Source organism: Fukomys damarensis, unplaced genomic scaffold, assembly GCF_012274545.1.
Source record: "Fukomys damarensis isolate Sample0158 unplaced genomic scaffold, DMR_v1.0_HiC HiC_scaffold_32, whole genome shotgun sequence".
NCBI classification, from domain to species: Eukaryota; Metazoa; Chordata; class Mammalia; order Rodentia; family Bathyergidae; genus Fukomys; species Fukomys damarensis.
This window is the reverse complement of record NW_022900944.1, coordinates 20,685,338-20,701,477: the sequence shown is the minus strand read 5'-3', so window position 1 is coordinate 20,701,477 and position 16,140 is coordinate 20,685,338. Positions and strand designations below refer to the sequence as shown.

The 16,140-nt window shown below is 32.8% G+C and overlaps 1 protein-coding gene across 1 annotated transcript in view; it reads left to right on the top strand.

The window, feature by feature from the left end:
• Positions 1-16,140, top strand: part of Bmp2k (BMP2 inducible kinase) — an 84,347-nt gene that overhangs the window by 13,517 nt on the left and 54,690 nt on the right. The window contains exons 3-7 of the mRNA XM_033757765.1: positions 3,156-3,261; positions 6,567-6,709; positions 10,654-10,775; positions 13,116-13,197; positions 15,794-15,926. Of these exons, the coding sequence (XP_033613656.1) occupies positions 3,156-3,261; positions 6,567-6,709; positions 10,654-10,775; positions 13,116-13,197; positions 15,794-15,926 (586 nt within the window). The remainder of the gene's footprint in view (positions 1-3,155; positions 3,262-6,566; positions 6,710-10,653; positions 10,776-13,115; positions 13,198-15,793; positions 15,927-16,140) is intronic.

The window sequence follows — 16,140 nt, the reverse complement described above, 5'->3', positions numbered from 1 at the left end:
TCTTATCGCCATATTTAAGGTGAGGTATAGCCATGTTGTTTCCCTCTTCTTTCTCCCTTCCCTATTGTAAGTTCAACAAGCAACAGGCAAACTGCTATTCTCCTCCTTGTTTTTTTGTTTTGTGGTACTGGAGATTGAACCCAAGGGGCCTTTGCTCAGGGCTATACCCCAACTTTTTAAAATTTTGAGAAAGGATCTCACTAAGTTGCTGAATTGCCCAGGCTGAGCTCCAGCTTATCTTTCTCCTGCCTGAGTCTCTGAAATTGCTGGGATTATGGGCATGTACCACCGTGCCAGGCTCTTTCTTTCTTTTCTTAGATGCATTTTAATTACAGAATATTTTAAGCATTGGAAAACATAAAGAATTATATGATAAATACGAAGTTTACTCATCATCCAGCTTAAGAAATAAAACCTGACAGCTATTGATGAAGCCTTCTCTGGATTCCTTCCCAGCTGTTGGCCTGTACCGTTTCCTCATCCAAAAGAAACTACTGTCCTGAATTTGGTGTTTACCATTTTCTTGTGTACTTTATAGATTCACAGTTTGTATTTAAACTCACAAACATTGTTAGTTTTCTGTTCATTTTAAAAATCATACTGTAAGGTTGTTTTTCTTGTAAATTCTGGAATTTATGATGAGTCATTTTTAAGCAAGGGGAAATTTAAATATTAGAAAAAGTAAAATAGTGGGCTGGGGATTTAGCTCAGTGGTTCTGCTGCCTGCCTTGCAGTTTGATCCCTGGTACCAAAAAAAAAAAAAGAAAGGAAATTTTATAATAAGTCATTAAAGACTTTTGTGACTTTGAGTTAAACAGTTAAAAATAATTATAAAAAATTTAATCTTTCTTAGTGTTGTTTGTTCTTAGTCCTCTGGATGACTTGTTCTTTTCCTTATTTTCCATGTGGATCATTTACTTTTACATCTGTCCCCCCCACACAGTGTTTTTGTCTTATTGAGGTAAAGTTTGTATAATATACAACTTTAAATGTAAACAATTCAGTAGTTTATTTGCAGTGCTTTACAACTGCCACCTCTATCTAGTTTCAAAACCTTTTCTTATAAATGGAGTCATACAATTTGTGTTCTGTACTTTCATGTAGCGTGATTTTTTAAGTTTAAGCTACACTGTAGTGTACATAAGTATGCTGTTCTTTTTTTGTGTGAATAATATTTCATTGTGGATATTCTGATTTGTTAGCTACTTCATGAATATTTGGGCTATTTCTGTTTTGGCTATCGTGAATAATGCTACTATGAATGTGTGTACCTGCATTTGTTTGAGTACCTGGTTTAGTTCTTGGGGTATATACCTAGGAATGCAATTGCTAGATCATGTGGGGATATTATGTTTGACTTTCTGAGGAACTTCCAAATCTTTTCACAGTAACTAGGGCATTTTATTTTCTTGCCAGTAATATATTTTTCCTCATATTTGCTAGTACTGTCTGTCAATGTCAGTAGACCTACTTATGGAACTGCCGACGGTAATTTTTTAACTTTGTATATGCTTCTTCAGTAACATGCCTTTTGTTTGTAGATAAATACATTTAAACTATGACTTTTTGAATTTGTCTTTTATTGTCCTTGTTGTTAGCTAGGTTAGAAGTGATTAGGTGTTTGGTCTTTTCAAGGTAAAATATTTGCAAAAGTGGTGAAAAAGATTTCCCCCAACATAATGGTGACGCTTACAAAGTTCTTGAACTGGATCTCAGTGTATATTGTGCCACAATTCTTCCTTTCAAAACAATTTGTTTAATTAATTTTGAGGCATGTAGAATGTAGTCAGCAGTAGCACCCAAATGCTATGCTTTTGAACAAGATATTTTAGGAGGAGAGTAGCTTTTTACAGTTGCAGTCTTCTAACTATTTTTGATAACCCAGCTCCCACTATGCATTACTTATTTATAAGCTCTTCACGTATTCAGTGATCATTACCCCATCTTAAATTGCACAGCACGTTTATATTTAGATTTATTAATGATAATGCTTATAAATTCATTAAAAATAGTATTAAATTTCCAAGTAGATCTGCTTAGATTTTTTTTCTTTTTTCTTCCTTGCTCTGCAGTGTTGTGCTCTGATCTGCTGGGGAATTAAACCCAGGGCCTTGAGAATACTAGGCAAGTACTTTACGATTGAGTTACATCCCAGCCCTTTTATTTTTTATTTTGAGACAGAGTCTTTTTAAGTTGTTCAGTCTGGCCTTGAACTTTCCAAAATAGCTACATATAAATTGCAATATATATATATACACATACATATATACATATACACATACATATATACATATATACATACATATACATACACACACACACACACACATATATATATATATTTTTTTTTACAGGGAATACAATAAGAGAATTGTTACTTCATTAATATTAGTGCTTAATTTCTTTTAAAATATATATAACCAGTACTTGAGAGGCTGAGGTAGGAAAATTACTGAGTTCGAGGCCAGCTTAGATTACATAGTGAATTAGAAGCCAGCCTGAACTACATAGTGAGGCTGTTGTAAAAACAAAACAGGGCTGGGAATTTAGCTCAGTGGTTGTGCTGCCTGCCTTGCAAGTGCAAGGTCCTGAGTTCGATCCCTGGTACCAAAAAACAAACAAACAGACAAACAAACAAAACATGGCTGGGGATGTAGCTTAGTGGCGCCACCCCTGCCTCACAAATGCAAAGTCCTGAGTTTGATTCCCTGGTACCAAAAATGAAAAAAGGAAAGGAAAGAAAAGAAAAAACAAAACAAAACCCCAAACCAATCCAAAACAACCTCCCCCCAAAATATACAAATAAATATAAGTAAAGTTCTAGTATTTTATTTTTGAGTCTCAGAGAACCGTCTAACTACATTTGCCTTGGGAGACTTGAGTGAACCATTTCCCCAATTGCATTTAAAGACATATTTTTTGATTAGAAAACTCACAGAAAAAATGTTAAAAAAAAATGAGAAAATGACATTCACGTGCAGATAAACTGCATTGAAACCATTGAAGCCTTTGACTGATTGAAATATGTCAGATTCCATATTCATGCCTAATTCTTTTAGAAATTAATAAAATATATTAGGTTTCAAATCATTGCTAGTGATTTAAGTTTAAAATTATATTTTTCAGTTTAAAAAATTTTGTTTCTTTTTTTACAGAAAGAGCTATCTGGTCACAAAAACATCGTGGGTTATTTAGACTGTGCTGTTAATTCAATTAGTGATAATGTATGGGAAGTGCTTATCTTAATGGAATATTGTCGAGGTAAGTACCTGTCCGTAATTGTATTATACTAAAAACGTCCTCTTAAAATAGGTTACTAGGTGTCTTGGTTTCTCCTAGGGCAGCTGTTAGCCTTATTTTGGGTGATTATTACTGCAATTTCAGTTTTATTATTTAATTAGGAGTAGTGTTTAAAAATTATTTAAAACCTAGACATAGTGGCTACTATAATGATATGAATATGTAAATGGAAAATTAACACAGTGCTGTTAGGTTGAAAACAGGAAATCTAAACAGATAAGTTACATTTCTTGCTTTCTCTATAATTTTTGCTTTTTTGGTTTGTTTTTGTGGTGCAGAGTGTCAAATGGCCTTTTGCATGCTGTGCAAGTGCTTTGCCACTGAGCTTCATTTCCATTCTATATTTGATTCTTGTATAATCTCACCAAGAAGAGCCTGATGTGTCAGTATTCATGTTTTAAGAATTTTCAAGCAATATATCATTTTATTATAAATGTATTCAATTTCACAAACTCAGAGATGCTGAAATGAATGAATGAATGATTTCATTTATTTTGAATCTTAACTAGGAATGGGATTGCTGGATGATGTAGTTTTATTTATTTTTATTTTTTATTTCTTTGTGGTGTGGATTAAATCCAGGGATGGCTGAGCTACACTAGCCTTTTCATTCATTCATTCATTTCACAAATTTTGATCTATAGTGCTAATAAACTTGTATTATGTAGTCTATTGAGATTCATTTATAAATATCACAAGAGAAAAATTTATTTGGATCTAAGGTGCTATTTGAAGAAAAATACTTACTTGTATGGCATGCTTATACATCATAAAAGTCATCCCTGACACTTAAAATTTAATGTGTCAGAATGGGACAGTGAACCAATTTTCTACAAGCTTACTTATTTTAAAAATCAATCTGTGTTGATCATTAGTTACAATTTCAGGAGTTCTTACAGTTTCCTGAGGTTAGAGGAAGATAATGACAATGGTAGTAGTGGTAGAGAGAATATTGTGTTGTCATACCAGTCTTGTCAAGAGGAAAGGATGAAGAAAAATGTCAATCTTATGTTTATTGTGATATATTCATAACTTATTTCCATATACTATATGAAAAGTTAAATATTTCTTTTTATACCTCATCTTCTCTATTATAAAGCACTATAATTATTTTTAGAAGAGATACTGATTTTTTTTAACTCTATCATTTTCCTAAAATCCAGCATATATGGTGTCATTCGTTGGATTAGTGTTCACTAATAGCTCTTGACTTCTTGTAACTTTTTAATTAAATTTTTAAAAACTAATACAAACAAAAATTGTACATATTAGTGGGGTTCTATGTAATGTTTGATATATGTTGTGTAATCATGTTTCACTTATCTGTCTTCTCAGTCATTCATTACTTTCTTAAGGTGATAACATCCAAATCCTTCTAGCTTTTTGTACATATAATAGGTGACCATCTATAGTCGCCCTGCTGTGGAATAGCATGCCTCCACCTTGTCCTTTTATCTAACTGCAGCTGAGCATGCATTAAGCCGTCTTACCTACCCTTCCCCATATTCTTTCCAGCCTCTGATTAACACCATTCTGTTGTCATCTTCCATGAGATCAGCTTTTTTTAGATTTCACCTGAATGAGGTAATTTGGTGCTTGTCTTTCTAGACCTGGCTTATTTCACTTAACATAATGATCTCCAGTTCCCTCCATGTTGTGACTAATGATGGGATTCCATTCTGTGTGACTGAATGGTATTCCATTGTGTACATATACCACATTTTCTTTACCCATTATCAGTTGATGGACACTTACGTTTTTCCCAAGACTTGGCCATTGTGAATAGTGGTACAATAAACAGAGGCACATGTCTCTTTGACGTGACTGATTTCATTTATTTTGAATCTGTACCTAGGAATGGGATTGCTGGATGATGTAGTTTTATTTATTTTTATTTTTTATTTTGTGGTGGTGATTAAATACGGGGATGGCTGAGCTACACTAGCCTTTTCATTCACTGATTCATTCATTCATTTGGTGATACAGGTGATATTTGGGCATTCTATTACTGAGCTACATCCTCAATCTCTTATTTGAAGACAGGGCCTCTAAGTTGCCCAGGCTGGCCATAAACTTGTCATTTTCCTGCTTTCATCCTCCCAAGTTTTCAGGATTTTTCAGTATGTGCCACTATGTCAGGCTGATAGTGCTATTTTAACTTTTTTGAAAAACCTCCATAGTGGCCATAATTAGGTATATTCCCACCAACAGTGAGAAAGTTCTCCTTTTTCTCCACATCCTCACCAACACTTGTCCTTTTTGTCCTTCTGATGATAGCCTTTCTTACTAGAGTGCAGTGATAATCTCATTGTAGGTTTGATTTGCATTTTAGTCATATTGCACATATTTTCATGTACCTGTTGCCCATTTGGCTGTCTTCTTTTGAAAAATGTCTTTTTATCTATTACCATTTTAAAATCAGGTACTCTTTTGTTTGTTTAGTATTGAGTTTTTGGAGTTCTTTATTGTGAATATGAACTCCTTGCCAAAACATGGCTAATCCCCATCTACCTTATCAATTTCATCTCACCTCATTTTGTCTGCTTCCTAGATCATGTCAGCATTTGGCTTTTTAAAAGTTAAACATAGGCATCACACTCTCCTAAACCACAGATGTTTGTACATACTACTATCACTAGCATAGTGTGCTTCCAAAGTTCTTCCACATCAATTCCTAATTATCTTTCAGTCTCAATGTAAATAATATTTACAAAGTCAAGCCTGATCTGACATATTTTCCTGTGCACTCTTCCTCACCAGTTTAATTCATATGTTCTATATTAAGTTCTCTTGATATTGTTATTATAATTATGATAATGTGTTTGTATGATCCTTCTTACCTTTAAACTGTAAATTCCATGAAAATAAAAACCTTATTTTGTTCACCGCTGTTTACCCAATAAACAGTACAGTGTTGAACAACTGTTGCTTTACATATAACATACCATCAATTGTAAGAAAAAATGAAATGTCAGAAACTTAAAAATGGCCAATATTGAGCTGTTTGTGGTGTGACGCACCTGTAATCTCAGCACTGGAGACTGAGGCAGGAGGATCACTGTGACTTTTACTCTGGGCTACGTAGTGAGTACAAGGCCAGCCTGATGAAAAATGTGTATCTTGAATCCTTGTAAAGCTTCTTTACGTGAAAACTATGAAAAAGCCAATTTCTCGTTACCTGAGACCATAAAGCATTCTAATGTTTTTTGTTTGTGGTAGACTTCATTTATTAAAAATTTATCCTTTCAAAAATACTTTTTGTTTAGCCGGGCAGGTGGTGAATCAGATGAATAAGAAGCTGCAGACAGGTTTTACAGAACCAGAAGTGCTACAGATATTCTGCGATACCTGTGAAGCTGTTGCACGGTTGCATCAGTGTAAGACCCCAATCATTCACCGGGATCTGAAGGTAAGAACATCACAATACTTAGGAATAAAGTGATCTGTTGTGGGCTTTGGAATTGAAAAGTTCTTGGCTGCCTTTAGCTAAACTAGCTTTTCCTCCTTTAGTACTGGTGATACACCAGGCCCTTGTGTGTGCTAGGCAACTACTGTGGAGATACATCCTTGGCCCTAAACGAGGTGTGATTACTAGCACTGAGATTGGTTTTCTGTTTCCTCCTTCATTTCCCGAGGTAATGTTCTGATCCAGCTATAGATGTGAAATTGTGTTGACCCTTAGGATTTTTACCATGGTATAGAGGTGGATTTGGTGGCCTTATTGTGCATCTCTATTTTGCATAGTAAGCTTCTTTAAAAGGTTTCATTTGAACAAAAGTGTGAATGTCAGTGAAACATGTTGAGTGCCCCTCCATGTTATTTTTCCGGGTATCATTCTTCTTTTCTTGGAGTCTTTATTGGGCAATCAGGATATTCTTAAGAGTTACTGAAAGAAGGTATAAATGAGCCTTTTTTCCCATTTATTTATAATTTACCATAGTTTTCTGTGATTTACTCTGATTTGATAGCAGTTATTTTACACTCAATTTATTTTATCTTCTTGTGGGTTCTTAACCTTTATATTTGATACTTAATGTTGCAGTGGAGGAAAGCTCCAAGGGAAATTGAATGTTCCTCGTATCATTGCTAGAGATAGCATTTAGAAATATGAGTATCTTCTTCGATGTCCATAAAAACAAAAATTTGAAAAATACATCGCTCTTCCTGGGTTGGAGGTGAGGCTCAGTGGTAGTGTGCTTGTTTAACATGTATGAGGCCTTGGGTTTGGTCAAACTTAGCATTGAAAAAGAGGAAAAAGCATAAAGAAAAAAATGAAAAACAAAAATCAAGCCACTCTTCCTGAATTTCTTTTTTATTAGTTTGTTTTGTTTTGTTTTTTAAAGATAGGTCTTTTAAATATTTTACACTGGCCTTGAACTCACTGTAGGCCAGGCTGGCCTTAAACTTGCAGCAGTTCTCTTGCGTTAGTCTCCTAAGTGCTGAGATTACAGGAGTCCACCACCACACCTGCCTTCTGAAATGCTTTATACTTTATAAGATACCCATAGTTACCCTTTCCTCACATTCAAGTCTGTTCAGATTCACCTCTTTAGTATATTCACTCTGAGCATATGTTTTTTCATTAATAATTATCAAAGATGTTATATAATTTGCTTTGTATTATGCCTGTAGTTTATTGCCTGCCTTTTCCTATTAGAATATAAATTCTATGAGGGAAGGGATTTTTAATTTTTTTCCTGATTTAGTGCTATATCTAAGCAATTAGAACAGTGCCCGGTACATAGCATAGTGTCATTAACTGTTCAATGAATGAATGAATAAGTGAGTCTTACTGATTATACAAAAGTTTATGAAAGGTGATTATAAAGTGTTCTTAGAAGAAGATATCTCTTTTTTTTTCAGCTTTGAGTTTATTGGTACGTTTTAGGGATACAGTACAGTTACATTCATTGTTGGGATCTTGTACCTCTACATGACAAGTCTTGAGTCTCATTTTTCCCCTTACCCCTGCCCTCCCTTCACCCCTTCCTCCCCTCCCCATCTACAAACACTTTATTTTCATCTTTTCAGTATCTCACATTTTTTTCTTTTCCCTTATTACCCTTCCTCTACCCATCCCACCTTCCCTACACCTTTCTTCCCATTTCTAAATGTCAGTAATCTTATGTATTGTTGCAGATTATTCACACCAGGGAAACTATTCGGTATTTACACATGTGTGACTTATTTATTTTACTTACGAGTATATCTTCAATATGTATCCATTTTCCTATGAATGAATCTGTTTTCTCGTTCTTTATGGCTGAGTAATATTCCATTTTATAGAAAAACCACATCTTCTTTATCCATTTTCCAACGGATGGGCAAATGGGCTGTTTCCAAGATTTAGCTATTATAAACTGTGCCGCTATAAACATGGGTGCGCATACTGAAGATATCTCTTAATATGTGGTTTGTTACTCATGAAAGCATCCTCCAAAGAGAAACCTATAGTAATAGTCAAGGCAGTATTGAAATACATGACTTCAGACTTCTGTTTTGGTAAATCGTATAGCTCATATCAATTCTTTTGAATATGCAATTTTTATATTTTCTCTGGTAATTTGCTGTGATTTTCTTGTGCTGTTTGTTATAGATCATTAACTTCTTGCATACAAACTTGATATTTTCGGCTCAGTCTCCTTGATTTAAAATTCAGAAGACATTAAAATGCAGTTTTTATAATCTGCATTTCATATGCTTCATTCTTTTTACATTGTAAATTTATGCAAATATATGATTTGTTTTAAGAAGATTTCTTATATGAATCTTTATGAATCTTTTAAAAAGTTGACTAAAATGAACTATAGAAGGAAGATTATAAAAAAACCTTTAGTATGAGTATTTTGACAGAATGGAAAGAAATGAATTATTCATCCAAACTGTTTCATAAAAATAAGAGATAAGTTGAAAATCTTTTTTGGGTGCTTACTGTATTCCAGACACTGTTCCAAACACATGTTTTAACACATCTAATTTTCATAAGAATCCCATAGATGAGATATTATCTTTCCCATTTTATTGATAATAAAACTTGTGAGCTACAGGGTGGTTAGACAACTTATCCAAGATTACACAGGCTAGTAAGTAGCAAACTGGGCTACTTAACTACATTCTAGAGTTCAAAAAACAATCAACTTAACTTGTTTATTTTAGTTACTGTAATTCTGAACTCTTAAGACAAGTCATATTTTTCTATTTCTGTGTAGTGTTTTAAATAAAATACTGTGAACATCCCTAATCAGAAAACCTAAAGTTTGAAATGTGCTATAATCCAAATTTGTTTTAGTGCTGATATAATGCCACAAGTGGAAAATTCTGCATTTGGCCATGTATAATAGATTGCAAGTCATAGTGTAAGTGCACTATAATTATTGAATAAAAGTCATTAGACTATATGCATAAAGCATAAATGAAGCAGATGAATTTTGTTCTTAGACCTGAGTTGTTCTATAAGGTACCTCATTATGCATTTATTTGCAAATACTCTAAAATAGAAATCGAAGACCTGAGAGACCTGAGAGACCTCTGGCCCCGGCATTTTGGATAAGGGATACTAACTTGTAGGAATTACTCAGAGATACTTTCTTTTTCTTTTCTTTTCTGTTTTTTTTTTGTAGTACTTGTTTTTCTTTATCTTTTTTTTTTTTTTTTTTTTTTTTTTTTTTTTTTTTTTTTTTTTTTTTTTTTTTTTTTTTTTTTTTTTTGGTACTGGGGATTGAACTCTGGTCTTTGCGCTTGCAAGGCAGGCCACCGAACCTCTGAGCTAAATCCTCGGCCCCTAAGTACTTGTTTTTCTATAGATAAGCTTGACATATGAGAAAAGAAAATTGAGAAATAGTAAAAGAAAGAAGCTTAATTCTGTCTGCCACTCATTCTACTTCATGAAGGCAGTTCGAGCGAAGATTCAGGGCTTCTCAATCCCTGCATAAATTATCCTGGGGTGGGAGAAGCAACTTTCTCAGAGATGCAGTAGACATACCAAAGTATATTTTTGCTTCAGTTTGTTCTTATTATTTGGGATACCCTCACGTTTACTAATATAAGAAAGAAGCTTAATTCTGTCTGCCACTCATTCTACTTCATGAAGGCAGTTCGAGCGAAGATTCAGGGCTTCTCAATCCCTGCATAAATTATCCTGGGGTGGGAGAAGCAACTTTCTCAGAGATGCAGTAGACATACCAAAGTATATTTTTGCTTCAGTTTGTTCTTATTATTTGGGATACCCTCACGTTTACTAATATATAAACACACACACACACATATATAATACTCCAGACTCTCCATTTTGAAAGGATTGAAAAAGATAATTTTCACCTTGAAAATACTAATTATTGATTTTCTTTTTTTAAGGTAGAAAATATTTTGTTGAATGACAGTGGAAATTATGTACTTTGTGACTTTGGCAGTGCCACTAATAAATTTCTTAATCCTCAAAAAGATGGAGTTAATGTAGTAGAAGAAGAAATTAAAAAGTAAGTATCTTTATTTCACTATGTTTCATGGACATTTTGGTTGAGTCTGTGACCAGCTATGTTAATGCAGTAGAAGTGGTAGAGACTCCATTTATAAATTTCTATAGAATGTTTCTATGCTATGATTGATGATTAATTTATGACGGAATAGACAGTAGGAGATGTTTGTTTGTTTGTTTATTTTTGGTAGCGGGGATCGAACTTGGGTCGTTGTGCTTGAGAGGCAGGTGCTCGAACCACTGAGCTAAATTTCCGGCCCTAGGAGATGTATTTTATAATGCAGAGTTTCCATATATATTGTTAACAAATTTGTGAACCCTGTAAAATAAATTGTAGTGATTAGCTGAATCATTTACAGAGAACGTTAAATGATAACTTAGTTCAGCTGAATGTCTTCGTTTTTAATAACACTATTCCATTTGTACTTTGAAAGAAAAAATTAAGGTAATTGAAATCATGTGCTTATGTTAAAGATTGATATATGCATTGACTACTATATGAAAAATCAATGTTAAGATGGTATTATTAATTCACTAATACTTTATCTTGGTGTATTGGGAAGTTTTCTGGTGGGTTATATTGTGCATGCTATTTGTTTTCTCAATCCTGTACTTTTTGTGGTTGCTAGAGTACCTGTGCAGATCTTTTTCTAACTTTACTGTGTTTTAGTTCTAGAAAATGAAACTGCTTGTCTTAGATTTCCTTAATAAAATGACACAATAGAATAGGAATTTTAGTAGTTGCCTTTTCTAAATTGCCTTTAATCAGTTGCTCACAAATTCTTAAGAAGACCTAGAACAGTGGTGGTGAATTTATGGCACATGTGCTGTGCCGCATCACGGACATCTCTGAAAGGTTTGCCATTACTGCCCTACAAGCTATCATTTGTACTGCAGTATTTATAAATAGTTCAAGTAGTGCCAATATTGTATAATATAGTGCATTTCTAGATTGCATATTACTACTTAGGAATTTTAGCCTGTCATTATTGTTAGACTCCATAAAATCAAATACGTTAGTAAATATATAAATGTCCTAAAAAACACAAGAATATTAAAATGTTGAATTGACTTTTGGGATATATTTGTATCCTTAAAATATTTTCTTGGTTGAGATTTTTAGTGGCTGGTGTGGAATTCCATCAATTATCTATCTTGCTAGGCATTTATTTCTTGCTGTTATATTTTGAAGTAAAGATTCATTTGAATTTTGCTGATGATTAAAATTTTGTGATGAACAGGAGCTCATTTTGGAGTTCTTGTCCTTTGTGGCTTAGTTGAGGAGCTAACCATTTAGTCATTAACAAGCCTTTATTCAGAGCCAACTTTGTTCTTGGTGCTTGTGTTACAGTAGTGAACAAAAATCTTGCTACTTGGCATTATATTCTGATGTCGTAAGTCATTTCTCTGTAGTCATGTCATTCAGGCTGTTTAACCAACGTGTTAATTTGGAGAAAGATAGTACCATGTTGAATTTCAGGATACTTCTTGTAAAATAATATGTATAAACACTCAGAATGAATCTTTGTTGTGTCCATCCATACTTTGATAATTTCTGCCATGAGATGGAGCACTACTTAATTAAAACATTCTGTTCGTAATGGATTTGAGGTTTTTGTATTAGTGAACTTCTATTTATAGTGCATTTAATTCCAAATAGCTTATGGTAGCAGTTAGGGTTAGAGGTAATCTTATGTATGCAGTGCACAGGTAGAATTATAATAACTAGATTGTTTTTTAAAAAGTTATAAAAAATCATTTATAACTGTATGTTATAAATGTAGTGTGATTTACTACTGTGTAAGGAATTAGCATTTATAAGAACAGACTCCTTTGTTTTAGGGAAGGTAGACATTTTACTTGAAATAGATTAAAATGTTTTGATAGGGTGAGTATAGTCAAATTGAATTATTGTGATAAATTCAAGAAAAATTATTTCCAACATCTTGTCATTGTTTAAGGTTTTTAATAATAAAATTACATTTTTTATACTGAAGATGCTATTATACTTTTTAAATAAAAATTCCTATAAATAGTACTTTGTATCATTTTTGTGTTTTCAGTGAGCTTTTAAAATGGTATTGTGGGGCCAGGGATGTAGCTCAGTGGCACCGTGCCTGCCAGGCAAATGCAAGGTCCTGAGTTTGATTGCAAGTAGTAAAATAAAATAAAATAGTATATGTGTTGCCAAAGCGAGCATAAAATAAAATAAAATAGTATTGTGTATATATAGTTATTGGACCTAAAAGGTTTTTTTAGTATTATTTATAGAGAAACAATATAGATATTTGCTGTTGTTATTGTTAAATATTTCCACTCCATTTTACTCATTTACTGCCAGGTATACGACTCTGTCATACAGAGCTCCTGAAATGATCAACCTTTATGGAGGGAAAAGCATTACCACCAAAGCTGATATCTGGGTAAGGCCAAGAAAGGTTGAAATTTACCTAACCAAATAAAAAAATCTGCATTCAGTTGACTTGTTTCCTTCCTGCTTTTCAAAAGGCATTTCTTAATAACGAGATGGTAATGTACAGGGCTCTTTTTTTTTTACTCTGGAAAAGTACTAGAATGTTTTTTCTTTTGAATCCTGAAATGGAAAGCTTATATATTAATGAGCAAAGAACTTCCATATAATGTTATGTTTGTTACAGTAGTTTTTAAGGTTTAGATTATATATATCAGGGTTTCCTCCTTTTGTCTTTGAATGATCACAATTCAGAAAAGCTGGACATACCTCTTAAGTACTTACAGCACAATTTTCTGGCCTATTTTAGGGTTTTTTAACAATGAAACTGACAAGAGTAAACTTTTAAAAATTACTCTAAACATACCAGTGACTACTGTATATTGGGATTTTTGGCACATATATATATGTGTGTATGTATATATATATATATATGTGTGTGTGTGTATGTATATATATATATATATACATACACATATATGTATATATTATATATGTCTATGTATATATATAGACATACACATATATACATATATATGTATACACACACACATATATACATACATACATGTATTATGTATTTGGGACAGATCTTTTTTCTCTATAGACCTCTAGAACATTTTTCATAAGTAAATATTTTATTGCATTGAATAAAGTTATCAGGAAACTAATATTTTTAATTTAAAATCTTTTTTAATTTTTAGGTTACTCTATTTTAAGTGTGAAACTCAAGCATTATTTAGCCATATTTACCACTAGTCAGTATATTAGGGATAGAAGAATGGAATTCTTTGAAGTAATTCTCAACTTTACAAGAAATGTCAAATTTTGTTTTTAAAACATAGTGTTCAGAAAGTAGTCAGGCACGATGTGGGAAACCAAATGATTGTCTTCCTAGCTTTTTTCTTATGGGCTCCTTCTTATTGTAGTTAGAGTACCAAACAAAATCTTGAGAAACAAATTTTCTTACAAAGTAATAAAAAATCTTTATAATATAGTTTTGTCTGTTTACATATATACACACATTTTCACCCATGATTCTTACAGTAGTTGAATTTTAAGCTGTATTTGTAATTGAAACAAATCACAAGTACATTTGATTTAGTTAATTTATCCCCCCCCCACCCCGCAGTACTGGGGATTGAACTTAGAATCTTGCTCTTGCAAGGCAGACATGGTGCCACTGAGCTAAATCTCTGGCCCTGATTTAGTTAATTTTGACACTGCACCAGCTTATATAATTCAGATCTAATTTGCTTTCCTTATTAATATTTGACTTATTTGATGGCTTATAGTAAAGTTGAAGGTTATGTATACTATAGAAATGATACTGAATTAGGTCTTAATTTTAAAAATGAAAGTATGAGAAGAGATGACTGGTGGGGGTCTTTTCTGGCCTAAGTTTTTGGTGATTAAATTCATATTGCCTGAAAAAAATATTTTAACAACACACAAACAACATCATAGCTCCACTCCTGTTTTAATGCCATCATGGATTCATTTAAAAAGGAATTCTCTTGAAAGAGTTAGTTTTAATTTTATGATGACCATCTTTATGCTTGTCTTACTGATAGCTCAGGTGAAACTGACATGTGCTTCAATTTAGTTATGAATTCAAGAATCCAGAAAAAATATTTAATTAAAATTGCTCAAGAATTATATTTTTCATCCTGCTTCAAGAGCATTCTGATTTGCAGAATCATAATATTCAGGTTAAATTATTCATTTAGCAGTTTGAACTTTGGAAAAATTTTTTTTTCCGAGGAAATTTCCACTGTAGTTTATTTTTATCCTGTAATCTAAGATACTGATTTTTATTAGAGAATTCAGTAAAAGATCCTTCATGTTATCTGAGATGATAATGGCCTTCAGGTTACTTGATCTGTCCTGTTTCTTGTATAATTCTTACTGTATTAGTGGATGAAGAAGGAAATTCCATTGGTGTGAAACAGGACACTTTTTGTGTTCTTGCTATGCAAAGCACAATATTTAAATTTACATTTTAAAAGTATATTGGCATTGCTAAACTTACCTGGAAACCTGTACTTTACGCTAAGAGAACTTACTAGAAATTTGATTAGCAAGATAAAACTGGCTAACATGCAGCTCTCCTTTGTCACCTGGACTGTGGAAAGATGTAATTTAATATAAATATTATACCCTGAATAATGCTGTTTTTAATATTGTTAGAGCTTTGTGCTTACTTTGTGTAATACATGCTAATTTTGTACCAAATACACCTTTTTCTTGTCAAGAGATTTTTTTTTCCCCAAGAGGAACTAGCCATGTCTAATTAATTGTAGTTACTCCCGATTTAGAGCAGTTTAGCTACTTGGTCATAATTGTGTTATCAAAACATGGAAATATAACTGAAAATATGTAGTTTCCATAATTAAACATTGTTTAAACAATAATTTGTGAAAAGATTGATCTAGCATAGAAATATTTGGATTTTTAAAATATAACCATTCAGCTTTATTATTTTGAGCAACTTTTATGTTTTGTAGTTGATTGTCCACTCTGATGATATTCATGCTTCTGTTTTACAGGCCCTAGGATGTTTACTGTATAAACTTTGTTTCTTCGCTCTTCCTTTTGGTGAAAGTCAAGTTGCTATCTGTGATGGCAGCTTTACCATCCCGGACAGTTCTCGGTACTCCCATAATATACATTGCCTAATAAGTAAGTGCTTGGAATGTAGTGTACTTTTTAGGGCCTACTATTTACACTGCCTTACTGAACTTAGTCTTTTAATTTCGTTTAGAATTATGTTTGTATGACTTTAATAGGATCAGAAACAGCTTAATTACTGATTAGTACAAGAATATTTTTTAAGTCTCTAGGTAAAATTTAGTAACACAGCAGAGATGTTATAGTTAAGGCAGCTAGAATTCTG